Source organism: Fonsecaea erecta (assembly GCF_001651985.1).
Source record: "Fonsecaea erecta strain CBS 125763 chromosome Unknown Scaff13, whole genome shotgun sequence".
Lineage (NCBI taxonomy): Eukaryota > Fungi > Ascomycota > Eurotiomycetes > Chaetothyriales > Herpotrichiellaceae > Fonsecaea > Fonsecaea erecta.
The window spans coordinates 199191-215109 of NW_017387256.1; the positions used below are offsets into that span (position 1 = coordinate 199191).

The 15919-nt window shown below is 50.5% G+C and overlaps 7 protein-coding genes across 7 annotated transcripts; 4 read left to right on the top strand and 3 right to left on the bottom strand.

The window, feature by feature from the left end:
* Positions 1–246: 246 nt before the first annotated feature.
* Positions 247–1727, top strand: AYL99_10994 (hypothetical protein; the record flags this gene model as incomplete). Its single annotated transcript, XM_018842500.1, has 3 exons — positions 247–935; positions 994–1119; positions 1226–1727. 3 exons carry the CDS (start codon positions 247–249, stop codon positions 1725–1727), a joined length of 1317 nt encoding a protein of 438 aa, XP_018687913.1.
* A 73-nt stretch (positions 1728–1800) lies between these two features.
* Positions 1801–3599, bottom strand: AYL99_10995 (hypothetical protein; the record flags this gene model as incomplete). Its single annotated transcript, XM_018842501.1, has 3 exons — positions 1801–2129; positions 2208–2562; positions 2634–3599. The coding sequence occupies 3 exons, from the start codon at positions 3597–3599 to the stop codon at positions 1801–1803; spliced, it is 1650 nt and encodes a 549-aa protein (XP_018687914.1).
* A 1387-nt stretch (positions 3600–4986) lies between these two features.
* Positions 4987–5649, top strand: AYL99_10996 (hypothetical protein; the record flags this gene model as incomplete). Its single annotated transcript, XM_018842502.1, has 1 exon — positions 4987–5649. The coding sequence occupies one exon, from the start codon at positions 4987–4989 to the stop codon at positions 5647–5649; it is 663 nt and encodes a 220-aa protein (XP_018687915.1).
* A 181-nt stretch (positions 5650–5830) lies between these two features.
* AYL99_10997 (hypothetical protein) lies at positions 5831–6105 on the bottom strand (the record flags this gene model as incomplete). Its single annotated transcript, XM_018842503.1, has 2 exons — positions 5831–5853; positions 5907–6105. The coding sequence occupies 2 exons, from the start codon at positions 6103–6105 to the stop codon at positions 5831–5833; spliced, it is 222 nt and encodes a 73-aa protein (XP_018687916.1).
* Positions 6106–6608: 503 nt separating this feature from the next.
* Positions 6609–7686, top strand: AYL99_10998 (hypothetical protein; the record flags this gene model as incomplete). The annotated part of the gene is made up of 4 exons (XM_018842504.1): positions 6609–6868; positions 6979–7072; positions 7130–7529; positions 7580–7686. The coding sequence occupies 4 exons, from the start codon at positions 6609–6611 to the stop codon at positions 7684–7686; spliced, it is 861 nt and encodes a 286-aa protein (XP_018687917.1).
* An 812-nt stretch (positions 7687–8498) lies between these two features.
* Positions 8499–10187, bottom strand: AYL99_10999 (hypothetical protein; the record flags this gene model as incomplete). Its single annotated transcript, XM_018842505.1, has 1 exon — positions 8499–10187. One exon carries the CDS (start codon positions 10185–10187, stop codon positions 8499–8501), a length of 1689 nt encoding a protein of 562 aa, XP_018687918.1.
* A 762-nt stretch (positions 10188–10949) lies between these two features.
* On the top strand, positions 10950–13968 carry AYL99_11000 (hypothetical protein; the record flags this gene model as incomplete). Its single annotated transcript, XM_018842506.1, has 5 exons — positions 10950–11059; positions 11286–11734; positions 11794–12367; positions 12462–13499; positions 13548–13968. 5 exons carry the CDS (start codon positions 10950–10952, stop codon positions 13966–13968), a joined length of 2592 nt encoding a protein of 863 aa, XP_018687919.1.
* Between the last annotated feature and the right edge of the window lie 1951 nt (positions 13969–15919).

The following is a 15919-nucleotide window of genomic DNA, read 5'->3' on the forward strand; positions in this document are numbered from 1 at the left end:
ATGGTCTGTATTGTGGTGCCGAACTGCCGGCATAATTTTAACCCCACAAAGTCATGTGTGTAATACTGTCCCGGCTCGGCAAAAGTACTCGACAACATTCCATCGTGCCTTTCCATCGGGGAATTTGTACGGGGCGAGACATGTGATATGAACGGGTAACGTGGTGGCATAGCTACGCGGCCAAAAACCATACTTCGTGATCCTGGTGGGTGCCGAAGTTCGACATGACAAATATTCACATTCACGATGTCTCCCCATGCCGTCAACGACCCAGTGATTGACGTGGTTATTGTGGGTGCCGGTATCGCTGGTCTCGCGGCGGCACTCGCGATCCACGACGCTGGACACCGCGTCACCATCGTTGAAGGCGCGTCTGTCCTTCGTGAAATTGGCGCCGGAGTCTTGATATCCAGCAATGCGACTCGCGAACTCATCCGCTGGGGCATCGAAGACGACTTGACAGATGTCGTTGTCCAGAGCAGGATCTCAAGGGTACTGAGATGGGATGATGGAAAGGTGCTCAGTGAGGTCAAAATGGATCCCAATGTGGCGCTCAAGAAGTACCACGCGCCTGTGTGGATGCTTCATCGCGCTGACCTTCACACGGCAATGCTGAAGAAGGTGCAGAGCTTGGGGATTGAGATCAGGCTAGGGTCGAGAGTGGTCGATGCCGACGTGGTCAAGCCGAGCGTGACTCTCGCGTCTGGAGAAGTGTTGGACTGCGACTTTATTGTTGGAGCAGATGGTGTCAAGAGCAAGATGCGGGACATCATCTCGCAGAAGTCCGTTCCTGCATTGCCCACTGGAGACTATGCCTTTCAATTTGCTCTGGAAATTGAACAGTACAAGGACGATCCAGTGATTGCGCCGTTGGTGGAAGGCCATGCAGCAACTGCCTGGTGGGGACCAGGCAGGCATGTCATCGGGACGCTGCTGTATGTTGCTGGCATCGAGAATGGCATCAGAAACAATGGCTGACAACAAGAATACCAGTCGTGGCGAGAAGCTCTTCAATTGTGTTGCAGTCTTCCCCGACGATGGCTCTCTCGGTGACGAGCACAAGCAACTCGGAGCAGATGTCGATGAATTGCGACGGAACTTCAGCGACTGGTGTCCTGCGTCTGTCAAACCCCGTTCTCTCTCTCCTGAGCCTGGCAGTTGACTTCGTCTCACACTTGTCGAGGAACTCTGAGTGACCGACTGACCGACTGACCCCTGTCATTAGTGTCCGCACCATCCTCTTCCACGCAGATCCCAGCTCCATCGTGAAATGGAAGCTTCAAGATCTCGATCCGCTAGAGTCCTGGCACCGTGGGCACGCCGTTCTTGTCGGCGACGCGTGCCATCCCATGTTACCGTACCTGGCTCAAGGGTCTGCTCAGGCGATCGAGGACGGTGCTGTCCTTGCTCAATGCCTCGCCCACCTGCCTCTTGACCGGGTTGGCCCCGCGTTCCAGGACTTACGGTTTTCACGCGCCACACAGATCCAGCGGAATGCACGCAAGCAAAAAACCGAGAACCACTACCCGGATGGGCCGGAGCAGCGGGCGCGGGACGAGAGGCTCAAGGACCCGGCGCAGGTCAGGGCGTGGCAGTGGGAGCCGGTGGCAGGCAAGCCGGCGAAAAGCTGGAATGACGGCCTGTTTGGGTATGATTCAAAGACGGAATGTGAGGAGTATCTCAGGGAGCATGATGTCGGTCGAAGACTGGAGCAACAGGCGATATAGCTAGCTATACGACCTCGACTATGGTTCTGAGCCATTATCTTTGATCTTTCACTTTCGACTGCGCAGCGCTGTCCTACACATTAGCCTCAGAAGGAATCGCCTGTACAGACACATGCTTAGAGGCCCCATTCATTGCCTCACTCCCATTCTGCTGAGCTACGACGACTTTGCCCAGAAGCTCTTCTATTCGCTCGTCATCGTGATATACCTCGTCCTCTGCTTTTCTCTCTGCCTTTTGCTTCTTCACCCGTTGCAGCAGGGCCCGGACATTTGGATCAGTGGAGAACTGGTCAGGCACCGAGTCCCAGACTTCGGGCGGCGTGGCGTCCATGGTGCTGTGCTCACGACTCCATTCAGTGAAGAGGAGGGACCGTGATGACTCGATCATGAAGGTCATCATGCCTGGCAAGGTGTTTTAGATGTGGGTGCTTGTTTCCAGGAAGCCTGGTGAACTCAGAAAAGGGACAGAAGAGAGCTCACCCTGGAACAAGATTCTCGGCTCATTCCTCTTCTTTCTCCGTTCCACGATGTAGATGTCCCCGACCCCGCCATGCGCTGTGTGGCCCGCCTCGTACACGCCTCCTCCTGGTTTGAAGTTTGCACTCCGTCCACCCGAGGCACCATAGATGTTCGCAATGAATTCGCTGGCACTATTTCGGTGGAAATATGGCAGGCGGAAACTGTTCATGGCGACGTCCCAGCGCGGCCCGAACCAGATGAAATCGACCAGGGGCACATTGGGGTCTCGGGAGCGTGCAGTCAGGAGGGTCCAGATCGAAGGATCCGTATGATCGACAGACGTGCTGCCCTGTGCGACGAACTTGGTAAGGTCGTACTGCAGGCCGCCCACGATCAGCATCTCTTCGATGACTACTGTAAGGTTGAGGAAGAGTGATCTGGCATTACCTTGTATGGCAAGCAGTTCCCATGCCACGCCGCGACGTCGAACGGGCTGTGGTCCTGCATCAAGACATGGTACTCCCCATTGATCTTCTCGACGATGTGCCACTGTTGATGTAGCTCTTCCGGATCGTCCATGTAAGCGACGGGATATGCAAAGTCCCGTGCATTGGCGTTCCCGTACCCTCCAATGGGGCCCAGGTCGGGCAACTCGAATCGTGAGCCCCAAACCTCCAGAACATAGCCCCGTGCTTCTTTCAAACCTTCAGCTGGGTTCAGGCAGAACTTGATTCCACGGGGGATCACGCAGATCTCGCCAGGCTGAAGGTAGATTTTGCCCATCTCCGTCTGAATGTCGAGATTGCCCAGCTGGGCGACAATCAAGAACTCTCCATCTCCGTTCAGGAACGCCCTTCGAGCCATCCGGGCGTTGATCATGAACACATGCAGCGCGAGGCCGTCTCGCATGTTGGCATCTCCTGATCCACCCAGAGAGTGCAGGCCATCAACAAAATCAATTTCCTCACCCTCTTGGGGAAGGTCAAAGGGTGCCCACTCGATCTGTGCCGGGTTCATCTTGACCTTAGGGTTGACAGACAGGAAGCAGCTTTCCACATGTGCTCTGGACTCGAGCACGCCATGCTTGAAGCCGTGATTTGCGACCGAGGGCCGGCAGCGATACAAGTACGTGCTGGCATTGGCGGCCCTGCTTGCGGTAAATGATGAAGACGTGAGGCCTTCAGCGTACAGGTTGAATCGGGGCACCTGTGGGTGATTCTGCGCCACGGGAAGCGTGCCTGGGATTATTTCGCTTTGGAAGCGATTCCCGAAGCCCCATTGGTAGTCGTACGGGTCCTCGACACGCGTGGGCCTGGAGGTGTCGATGTCGGTGTAGTGGAAGATCTTCTGCATGTCAACGGGCTCCTGTGCCTTCTTGGAGGTTGGAAGTGTCTCTGCGACGGGTCCTGGCATCTTGTCGGCCCTGTCAATGTACCCGTAGACCGTGCTGTTCTATCTTATCGAGGCATGGCAGTTCCCAAGGCCACTCCCGAGCCAACGGACGTATACATAAACTCCAGTCCTGCATCCATTCCAGTGTCAGCCCGGCAGTCACTTTCTGCATCATTGGTACGGAGTAAGACTGTGCCGATGGCAATCGCTGCCAAGGACATTCCAGCACGTCGGTCAAACATTGCAATTCGGGTCGGGGTTACGGAGGACAAATCCCCGAATTCGCATCCCCGCTCAGCCTCTCCGGCTTTCTTACTCCAGCCGAATCCTTTACAGCTCAACCCCGCAAGTCTGATCCCACATTAGGGCCCATCATTCCTGGTTCGCCTCCTCAGGTTGACCTGGCACCTCATACACCATACGACTATTACTGGAGGCGGTCGAAATCGAAGGACGTCTACTTTGAATGAATATTAGACTACGTGGTGGAGTTTAAGGTTGCCCGTGTTTAGGCCCGCCCCTAACCGGTCGGTACAGAGATCTTGGCGCCATGTAAGTACCTCGCTCTTTGATTCGCTCAAATAGTATAGGCGTCTTTGCACTAGCTAGATACATAATATAGCTAAACTCTATTTGGCAGTTCGACGTTGTTGCGGAATACCCTTGTCGTCGCTATCTCTCTTGACGCCTCAGTCACTATTAGGTGAGATGATATACGATGCTATGCTTGGTGTATTCCTCTCGACACAAGGCTGAATAGCCACTCCCCCTGCTAAAAGGACACTTCCACAGCCAACAAGCCGAGTCGATCTCACTGCTTTTATGCCTGGTCTTCCCTCCTCAGGCTAAGGAACTGGCTCCTGCTTATTCGCGACATAAGAGAGGGCTCGCTGTCCTGACTTAGCTGCCCGTGTACAACATAGCCAGTCTGGGCGGTCTCAATGTATGAGGTGATTAGTCGAGTTGCAAAATGACAGGTATGACGGCAACGATTAGAGACCTAGGCTGGGAGCTGAGGGATTTTCTTTCGTGTTCCCAACAGCAGCGAGGGGCGCAGTCATGGGGAACATGAGGAATCGTACGCGCACATGGCAGTGCTTCACTGACGTCCCATTGGCCTAGCTGGGAGTGCTGCCAACGCATCGTCCCGTGTTTTGGGCATCATTCACATAACCGGTGAGGTGCAGGTGCGAGGCTTGTGCACTCCTCAGCCTGAGATTTGTGCATCCTAGACTTTGTCGGGCTGTCCAGGGCAAATTCTGATCGTTTGCCTCACCTCATTCCAAAGCTGTTTTGGATTGGCCTCAGTCTTCCTCAGCCCTGAAGTCGCCATGTCTTATAGATCGGCCAAAGAGGTTCTCAATGTCAGGAATTTGATACTTCGCAGGCCTCATTCTTTTCCGGTGACATGTCTGGAATTGAAGTCATCGGCGTAATCGCAACCGTCCTGACGCTTCTGGATGCCGTTGCGTCCGTCTCCAGTGCTTTGAAAAGTGCTTCCGGCCTCCCACCAGCCTTTCGTCAAGTCGAACAGAGACTCCCACTCGCTCAATCCATTCTTCATGACACTAAGAAGTTGAACCTGGAGGAATCGGTGTGGAGGGCGATCAAGCCAACCGTGGAACACTGCGAGGGCGATGTCAAAAGCTTGAAGCACATATTCGAGGGACTTAAGCTCCCAAGCAAAAACTTCAACATACGACGCTATTATAACCTTGTGAAGGCCATGGGCAAGGGGAACGAGGTGGAGAATCTGATGAAAGGGATCTTTATGGATCTGCAGCTCCTCGCAGCAAACCATTCGATCCGGGGTGTGGTTTCAGCCCGAGTCAAGGAGCTGGACGATGCTGTCAAGGCGCTCTCAAATGTGCCGTCGTCGGTGCCGAAGGAAATTTTCGAGAGCGCCAATGAACGAAACTCTCAAAATGTTTACGGTGGCAGGGCATACCAAAATAATATGTCCGGGTTCAATAACAAACAGATCAATTACAATGCAGCTGTGACTCGGAACTACGGGAGGAGGTCGAATCTTAATTACGACGACGACGACGATGAGAGTGGTGAAGACTAGTCCAGCATGTCCTGCTGAGGCTGCCCACAAGATGGACACTAATTATGTTGTCAAGGCAGCTCATCTTCTCGAAAGAGTTCTTACGTCGTCGCAATAGTTGGACATCATTTCAAATCGGTATAATGTTGAACAGTATGATCCATCTAGTTACAGAATAGATCTGATCATTTTCCTATTTCCCTCAAGTGAAAATCCTCGGAGACTCTGTGTAGTCATTAGCGCTGTTCGTTCATTGACTTTGATAAAGCTTTGCTCACCTGGCTCCTCGTCATCTTTAGGCGGCTTGCGGCCGTTGTCCTTCGCGGTGGCTGTTTTGCCGTCTTTGCTCTCAGTTTGGCCACCAGAAGCTTCATGATTCTTCCACGTCTCGCGGCGGCTATCTTGGGCGGCAGACTGCTCCGTGGCGGCAGCCCAGTTCGATTTGGAAGTGTCGAGTTTTTTGGTGCTCGAGTCCATTTCCGCTACGGATGAAAGCCGTTGCAGTCTCTCCACCTTTCCTCCTTGTTAGCTGTTGACAAAATGGAACAGGAACACTTGCGTACGGACTTGAAATTCCTTCTTCTCGTATTTTCCAGGGCGTTCAGGTGCTACCGCTGGAGACGAGCGCAAAGTGAGGCTGAGGCACAGTGGAGTGAGAGTGTCGGGACCATTCGTGGCTCTTCGAGGGAAACATCCACACTGTATTATACTTTTCCCATGGGACGGTTACACCGCTGTGTAACCACCACCACGTGTATACCTTTTGACTGGCGTACTATGCTTGGGCATCTTGGGGTGAGGGATTTCAAAACATCGGCTGTGATTGCAATTGATGTCGCCTGACACGCGTTAGCACCCAACCCTTCAAAGCAGATACGTATGATTATCTAGGCTGCAGTAAGAGGAGAAAGACTCTCCTGGGTCGATATTGAGGCATCATTGGCTTTTTCGCTTCCTCTTTGTCTCCCTCACAATTCTAAATGGACGAAAAAGCCCAATTTTTCTATCTAAAACCTCTCCCACTCTATGAAGTCGAGGTCCCGTACGACAACTTCATTGACGGCACAAGCAACATAACCATTGAGAAGCCGCCGCTTCAATTGGTCCTGGACATTCGTGGCAGAGAGGAAGAATTCACACTTGCGACTCATGGCTTTGAATACCACAAACGAGCTCTACCAGCTGTCCGCTGGGAAGACGAGGACGACATCAAGAAAGTATATGTTGAAGACTTGAAAATGTTCGTACGGGACTTATTTCCGGAAAGCATTCAAAGATGCGAGATGTTCGATTTTCGGGCGAGTATGTCTTTCATAACAGTTGAACTTCCATGCTGATCCATCGTGATAGTTGCGAAGTGCTGGGGAGCCCCGGAGCACGATTCCTGTGCATCCCGGGTTGTGCGGGACCCACAAATTGTTTCCTGCCCTTTTGGTACATGTTGGTGAGTTCCCTGTTGTACACAGTCAAAGTCAATAAAGAGCTGATATTATCAGACCAGTCGCCTTTGGGAGTCCTCGAATGGCTGAGACGCGAACTTGGACAAGAAGAAACCACTGAGATAGTCAACAATTACCGGGTGCGGGTCATCAAGTACGTTCCACTCCTGTTTCCCGCTGCTTTGAAATGCGTAAGAGGCCAACTTTCTATCCGGGTCATAAGCATATGGCGTCCGCTGGTGGACGTGGTCAAAGATGTCCCGTTAGCCATGTGCGATGTTCGAACGGTTAAACCCTCTGATCTCGTCGGCTCCGCCCACGTCAGCGGTGATTATGTTCGCAGGAATTATCAGGTCAAATACAGCCAAGAATTTCAGTTCTATTACCTTTCCAGGATGGTGAAGGAGGAGCTGTGTGTCTTCATGGTGTTTGACTCCAGCGGGGTAGGAGAGGAGAGAATACGTGAGTTCTGACTTCGCAAAGTCAGTATGTTGGACGCTGACCTACGACAGGTACGCCTCCACACTCAGCCTTTTGGCACAGCAAGCAGTGGAGGTCAGACAAGCACCCAAGGGAAAGCATTGAAGTGCGCCTCTTGGTGTTGTCACCACTGGAGTAGTTTAACTACAAGGGGCTTTGCTCACTGAAGGCCACCGCAGACAAGATCTCAATGAATTGGTACTATCCAGACATCTTTCAATCTCCCCGTTGATTGGGAATCTCCGCGCACGAGTCGACATGAATCACCAGACTCCAATTTGTTTAGTTTTTCTTCATTGTATCTACTTTGGCGCATACAAGTTTCGTCTTTCTGACTGACCATCAATAAAACGCGGGAAACGTCATAGACTGTCGGAACACGCCACTGCCAGCGACATCTGGCTCTCGAAAACAATTATTTGAGGATGATTTGCCCGCCGAAGCCCAGTACATGCCAATATAGATGAAGGCCATATGCCAATTGCGCCCGGAGTCATAGTGTCCGAAATAGATGAGCCAGGTTGTGTTTGCCTTCCCTTCATTCTATGTTGAATAGATGAAGATGTTGAATCTCCAGGGTCAACCTGGATAAATACCAATGCAGGTGCATGTTGTAACGCGACTGAAGTAGGGTTCATCCGTAGACCCGGTCAGAACGTTCAATCTCGATGGTTACACCTTTTGAAACCTGTTCTCGTCAACTTCCTAGGAAGAATGAGGTCCAACCGAGTCATGGATTGTCCCTACGGGGCAACCTTGCATCGCGCTCAGGGCAGTCTGGGAAACAGTTGAAGAGAAACCAGATTCCGATGACAGAGCGCTCTTAGAACCCCCAAAAATCACGCAGCCAGTAGATCGCTCTGTAATTGCCACCCACCCATATAGCACTCCATGCCCATGGAAATATGGAAAACAACGGAAGACAAACCCTGATCCGGAGACATTGCTCCTTCAAAGCTCCAGCTCTTCCCAAATACTCTGCTGCAAGCCGATCGTTCTGGGGGTTCCGAGCCGCCTGAATAGCTCTCCTTCTCCAGGATAATCCGAGTCATATTTCCAGTACAATACAGGCTCTTTCAGAGCTGTACCGTTTTCGTCAAATTTGAACTTGATGCGATAGTACTCGATGTCCCATTCCGTGACTCGTCCGCGGCGGACGCATTCGTCATGGGTTGAATGCCAGAAGAACTCGTCGCTCTTGTAAGGCACTAGCTCAAAGGTGTCCATGGGCCTGCCCATGAAGGATATGACCAGGCCTCCATGGACACTTTTGCGAATGTCGATGAAGTAATTCTTGAGGGAATTGTAATATTTGCCCACGTAGTACTCCAGCGGTCGTGTGGGAACTTCAATCTGTTGGCCCTCTTTCAATTCCTTCATGATGTCGGACAGACGGGATGCCGCCGCTTCATAGCCAAGCTGGGCAAGGTCTTTATAAGCTTCTTCGTCTATTTGATCCCCCAAAAGCGTATCCAACACGGCACTGGCAACCAACATTCCCGCCTCGTTGAGTCCTCCCGAATTGGTGAGAACCACAACTGCGCTTCGTGTCTCTGGGATCAGAACAGAAAAAGACGTAAACCCCTGAATGATCCCTTGGTGGTAAATAGCAAGTCGACATGGGGCTCGCTTTCCGATCACTGCTTTCCAGGGCTGTGGACCGTCGAGGCCGAAAGTAGACGGTAACTGCGCTCGAGCCCATCCAAACGCATAGCTGTGTTCTCTCAGTGAAGGAAAAGGTAAGCTGATCATCCCTGTCCACAGAGCTGCAACCTGCTTCAAAGGATTTCCGAGAATTCGCTGGTCGTCTTGGTCCAATTGTGACATGCCAGAATCCATTAGCGCATTGTAAAATCTCAGGAGATCTGACACTGAAGTTCGAATCCCACCCGCTGCAGAGAACAAGCCATCTTCACGTGTCAGAGGCATTTCTATTTCGCAGACGCTTCGATTGAGAAAACTAGCATATGGCTTTGCAACATTCGCGGTGCCGGGTGTGATGCGTGTGTCAAAGGTCCGGGTCATTCCAAGCGGCTTCATGATGCTCTCCTTCAGGAAATTTCCGACCGTTTTGCCTGAGATCTTTTCAATAACTTGACCGACAAGCTCGTACGCCATATTGTTATAGATGAAGGCGGTGCGTGTCGGCCGAACCGTCGGAAGAGAATTGAATATCGGGAGGAACTGATCTCGCTGGAAGGCCACCTCCCCTTCAGATAGCATCCAGTAGCCGTCTGGCCCCAGGACACCAGTACGGTGGCTGAGGATGTCGGAGACCGTGGCATTGCGTGCCGAATCTCTCTCATCTCGCTGATACTCAGGAAGAATGTGTCGGATCTGCGCATCCCACTGCAGGTCACCTCGGTCCACCAGGACTCCAGCTATTGCGGACGTAAATGCCTTCGATAAAGACCCCACCACATAGATCGTGTCCTCGTCTGGCGGTGTCTGAGTGGAAACATCACGGTAGCCAAAGTTGGCATAATGAGTGACCTCTCCTTCGTGAAGAACACCCAGTGATAAGCCCGAAATGCCCGAGATATCGCATATTTGCTCTATCAAGGAGCCAAGGGCGGTCAGTTGCGCTTTGAGCCTCCTACACCTTGTCAACGAGGTCAAATGGAGCTTTTTGGCAGGCATACATGGTGGCTCTGTGCGAGAGCTTGTGTGGTGCACCCCCAGAGAGACAAATTTTCGGCAGCTCCTTGGGCAGGTCGGAAGCATTGGGTAGATGTGTGAAAATATGATTGAAGCAGGGATATTGTGTAGACCTAGTTTCTAACCGAAGAACCTGCTCGCTAAGAGGATGGTCAGCAGCCGTCCTATGGGAGGGGATCATGAGAAAATGGCGTGTGCTCACCGCACAGCGTCGGACAGAGGCGTGGTACAGACGGAGTTGTTATTGGGGAAAAGCGGAATGCTGATTGTCTTGTGTAACCCTCAACCTTTCATGATTTACTGAATCCTTGCTTCGTACTACCCACCGTCGGGCACCAAGGGTAGTGCGGCTTGTGGAACTACTAGCCTCGGGGGGTATGTGGGTCCATGGGGCCTACGTAGTAAAAAGACCCGGGCTTCGTAGTGAGGCGGTGCTCAGAACCCTATTGAATTCATCACGTTCTTCCATTGAGCCGCATCACTGTTGCTGGATGTGTTGTCGTAGATCAGTTTGCCGAATTGCTATGACACGTTCTTGTTGAACCCTGACTTACCCCACAAGCTTCAAAAATTGAACTTAAAAATATCTATCTCCCTTTTCGCACGACGCTATGGGGTTGTTCAAACACTTTCCAGGTTCCAGTCTTGTGGGGATTCTACTAACCACCGTCTGTCTGGATCCCACGGGCTCAGCCTAAGTGCCACCATCCATGTCAGGACATGTCGAGATTCCCCCCCCACCATATGGTCCAAAACATTGGCAAGAATGCTCAAGGGAGTCAGAATATTGTCGAAGGAACTGCAAACCGTCAGAGCAACTACAATAGCTACCATATGCAGTTCATTTGCAACAAGTAAGTCGCTCTTTGGATGGTATGAAATGGCCGCTGCAGGACCGATAGCCCTTGAACAGATTGATTCAGTAACTAGTGAGTCAAACCCCGACATGCAGACCTCCTATGCGTGGTTATTTTGAGGGTGGCCCGGAGATTTTCCATCTAATTGAGCCACAAGGCCACCCAATCTCTGCGATAACGCATTTCTTTCATGGCTCTGACAGGAACACTTCTAACAGAAAAGCATCACAGATGTATCTTACAGTTCAGATCGACAAGAACTGCAAGAACCGTCGACAACTGAGTCGAGACCCATGGTGCTTGCGCCAGTGGAGCCAGTGCAGCTCTATGAGGTTCCACACAGCCGAAACACTCGATTCTGTGGTCGCCGGAGGGTTCTAGATAAGCTTCATGAGCTTCTTGCCAACGGTGTGGATCCATCGGGAACCGCAGAACAGCTACATTCGTGCGTCATCCATGGCATGGGTGGAGTGGGAAAGACTCAAGTTGCCATTGAGTATACCTATCGTCACCGGCGTTCATACGACTTTATCTTTTGGATAAAGTCCGAGAACGAAGCTGTGTTCGCTAACAGTATCACCCAGATTTCGACTAGCTTATGCCTCGGGCTAGCTGAAACTCTCGCCAGCGCACGGGCCGTCGAGGCTGTACGCAAGTGGTTTGAAAATTCAAGTATTGTTATTGTTCCCTCTTCTCCTTGCTGTTATTTGCTGATCATGATTGCTCAACAGAAAAACGGTGGCTTCTCGTATTTGACAACGCCGAGACTTGGGATATCTTAGAGCCATGTGTGCCACGATCAAACCACGGGGCTGTTTTGATCACGTCACAAAACGATCAGCTTGGCCCGCACGCGACCGTTGATATACCTTTAAGGTCACTCAATAGCACCGAGGGATCGGAGCTAATCCTCAGGTATTTGCCGAATACCGGAGAACGCTATGAAGTAGAAGATGCAAAGAAGATATCAGCTCAACTTGGAGGGCTGCCCTTGGCTCTCGGGTTCGCGGCCGGCTTCATCTCTCAGACCAAATGGTCACTACAGGAGTTTTTGAATTATTCTGAAGGGCGTCGATTCTGCGCTACAGTGTTTAAGATGGATCCTCCTGCAGCCACGCATCCGTACAAAAAAACTCTCGCGGGGCAATGGGAAGAATCATCGCAAAGGTTGACGCCGGAACAGCTCAGAATCATTCACATACTGTCCATGTTGGATCCTGACGATATCCCAGAGGGGATGCTGTATGCCGAACACCATGAACAAGAGCTCGATTTCTTGAGTTCCTCTAAAATCACCGCGCATGAGTACGTGATCCCTTCCACCTCCCCCACCTCCCTCTACTTTTTCCTTGATGGAAAAAATGCACACTTCGTAGAGAATTCACAAACATTTGCTCAGTTTTGGTACCATGCTCGGAGCCCTGACGAGCTGGCACCTTATTGATCGAGAGAGCATCGGACCAGAAGCACGACTGCTCATTCACCGCACATTGCAGAAGAACGTTCTCCATAGCCTGGACAAAGACCACAATCTGTTGCAACATACCTTTCGTCTTACTTTCACCTTGGTTCGCAAAGTCTACCCAAAACAGTCGCCCACTCATGATCCTCAAAACGACCACTGGAAGATACAAGCATTGTACCAGCCTCACGTTCTCAGTCTCCACTCTGTCTACGAAAACAGCACAAGAGAGCTGGATCCTTTTATTGAATTTGCCGAGCTTCTCTCTGATGCGGCCTACTACCTCTGGGAGAAGGGCATGCTCGCGAACAGCTCGAAACTCACAGACACCGCGGAAGAGATTTGTGAAAGGTGTCCAGACGCTCCGCATGTGATCAAGGCTAACGTGTACTCCCTGGGAGCTGCGCTAAGATGGAGCCGTGGAATCACGGTACGAGCATCCATCCTACGCCGTTTCCTTCAAGCGCTGGCACACCTCCAAAAGCATATCAATAAGCTCGACCCAGAGGAGGCACCTCGAGAAGTTCTGCAACTGTATGCAACCAGCTGGAGCGATGTTGGCCACGTCTTCATTGAGCACGAGTTTTACGAGGAAGCCCTTGAGTGCTTAGGCCTTTGTGAATCGATCAAGAAAGGCCTGGGTGACGAACTTGGGCTTTTGGGCGTCAAGCGCGCTCGGGCGCTTACATTGGCCTGGCTTGGACGATTTGGTGACGCTCTGGAGCTGATCCCCGACGAAGACAAGCTGCCTCGTGAGCTATTGGCACCTGGAAGCGCCTCTTTCTTCGAACGCTGCCGATACGCGTGGGCTAACGTCTTGGTCATGACCGAAGATCTCAATGGGGCACTCAAGCTTTTGAAGGAAAACCTCAAGTGCCGCAAGCTTCTGTATGGGGAAACAGGACACTACACGTTGGACTCATCCTATCTTCTGGGAGTAGTGCATCAAAAGATGGGAAATACACAGCTCGCAATGTACGGTGACCACATGCTCCCACTTTGCCATTGCTAACATCCCATCAGAGATCTCTTCAAGAGGGCAATTCAATTCTCCGCCAACTGGTCTGAGGAGTCCACCATTTTGGCAAAGCACCAGCTATCGAAAGCGTTCGCCAAGTTAGGCCAACATGAAACAGCTCTGATTTATTCCACAGAGGCGGATGAGGTCAGAAAGCGCCTCTGGGATTCACATGCGACGTACATCGATTCCGCGAGCTGTGGCAATGACGATGAAACCTACGATCACCTTGCGTCCTGCGAGACCGGACGGGTTACGGTCGGCAAGTTCCAGGCCACAGGGAAACTACCAAAGCTTATGGAAATATGTCGAGACATCCAAAAAAGGCTAAATGCTGTCAGCGGAGCTAGCATTCTGCCGTCTACCTTTTGCGAAATGTGCAAATCCCCAGAGATCGATGTCTCAGAGGCCGAGATCTATACATGAATTGGACGGGAAAGCGGGCTGATCATCAGGACGCAGGCCTCGGGGGTTTCCCCTACTTGTGTGCGATGTTGAACACATCTGTATGAACAGAGAGTGTCTGAAGGGTTTAAACACGCGCCCAAAGTTCCTACAAATGTCGCTTAGGCGAATAGGAAGGGGCTACAGTATGTTGACAACTCCTTACCCGGTTGCGCCCGAATGACGTTCAGCACCTCGTCAGCGCGGATGGAGTTTCGAGGGGTCCCAGAGGCAATCTCAGTCGTTGGTCCACAGAAGACTCACGCTGTTGACGACGAAGGTTGCCTAACTTGATGATCTGAACGGGGGCAGTGTTGACCGTTTCCGGAAATATGCTCTTCTCGAAACTGTCACGCGTGCCTGCACGTGACTGGCGCGCCTACACGTGACGGGCTAAGATGGGGAAGGTCTGCCGAGGGCTACTTCTACCTCGCTATCCCACTTCCTTCCTTTGATAGACTCCGTTAGAGATAGCCCACCATAACAGTTAGCTAGATAGCTAGAGAACCGTACTATTATAGCCGTTTATCTCCACTAGTGTGGTGGATTCCTTACTTCCTTCTTTTCTTCCATATAATATAGTAGTAACGCTCTTAAACGTACTATACGTTTGATCGAAGCCTCCGTCTGAACCTAGTCCTCTTCCGTAGTTACCTCTCTCTTATTAAACCCTCATCTCCCTAACTTCTCGGCCGGTCGCGAAGGCACTCCTTCTTAGAGCTCTCGCTAGCTTACGACCCTTAACGACCGTAGACTTCTAATCTATAACCTATCGGACCTACTCGCCTAAAGGCTAGTTTTCTAGGATACGAGCGCCGGACTTTAAGTCGGCAGTTATAAACGGATTAATACTTTAATACTAGTTATAAAAAAATCACACCTAACGGACTATCTCTTATCTCTCTAAATGCCACGGAAATCAGAAGAAGAACGCCTCCGAGAATACACTAAGTAGTTTTATAAAGTATACGGACGCGATAAGAGACGAAACGCTAGATTAACGCAAAATTAAACTATACTCTTACTTAGACCTAGAACGGTATCTATTATAGAGTTATAATCTCTCTTATCTATTACGGAGATCTTATCGTTAAGCTAGATTACGAGTAAATAGATACTAATCGTTCCTTCTATTCTATCTATCTCTAGATTCTATATATAAACTCCGACGTCGTACCTATCCCTCCCGGACGTACTCGAACGCGACTATCTCTAGAGAATAGGAGTTTAAGCCGCGGATCCCGCGATATAGTAGCGAATTAAATAACTTACGAAAACTCCCGTCTTTTAATAATTCCGCGATAGAGATATAGCGTTCTTCTCTCTATCTTATAGATCGCTCTCTCTCTCGCTCGTAATTCCTTTTACCTAGACTCTAGACTTTAAGGATATCTCGTAAGATCTATACTTAGAACGTATATTATAAAATTAAGAGTCGGGGTTTAATATAGAAAATAACGTTACTTAGCTCTTAAGCTCGAGCTAAAACTAAATCTCGGATCTAGTAGCTTACGATCTAATTAAGTATTAATCCGGATCCCTAAGCTATCTTTAATTAAATTAATTATCTCTACTAAGTCGGTCTTTAGTCTCTACTATCGAGATATATTCTAATAATTAATATAGGCGAGATATAGAGTTTATTATTATCGTATCTAAACTTCTAGTCTCGGAGACCGAAATCTTAGGAATTCTACTTACGGACGTAATCGTAGCTAAGACTCGCGGAGCTCTCGCGCTCTATAATTAAGAAATAAGAGCGAATCTATAGGAAAAAGTAAAGCTTCGCTATATAATAGATAAAGTCGTATTCGAAGAAGACGTCGTAGACTTCGTAAACCGATTCTTATAGAGATCGGATCACCGGCTCGGAGTACCTATAGAGAATATAGATAATCCGATCAAGCGAAGAAGACGTCGCTTCGTAGCGTAC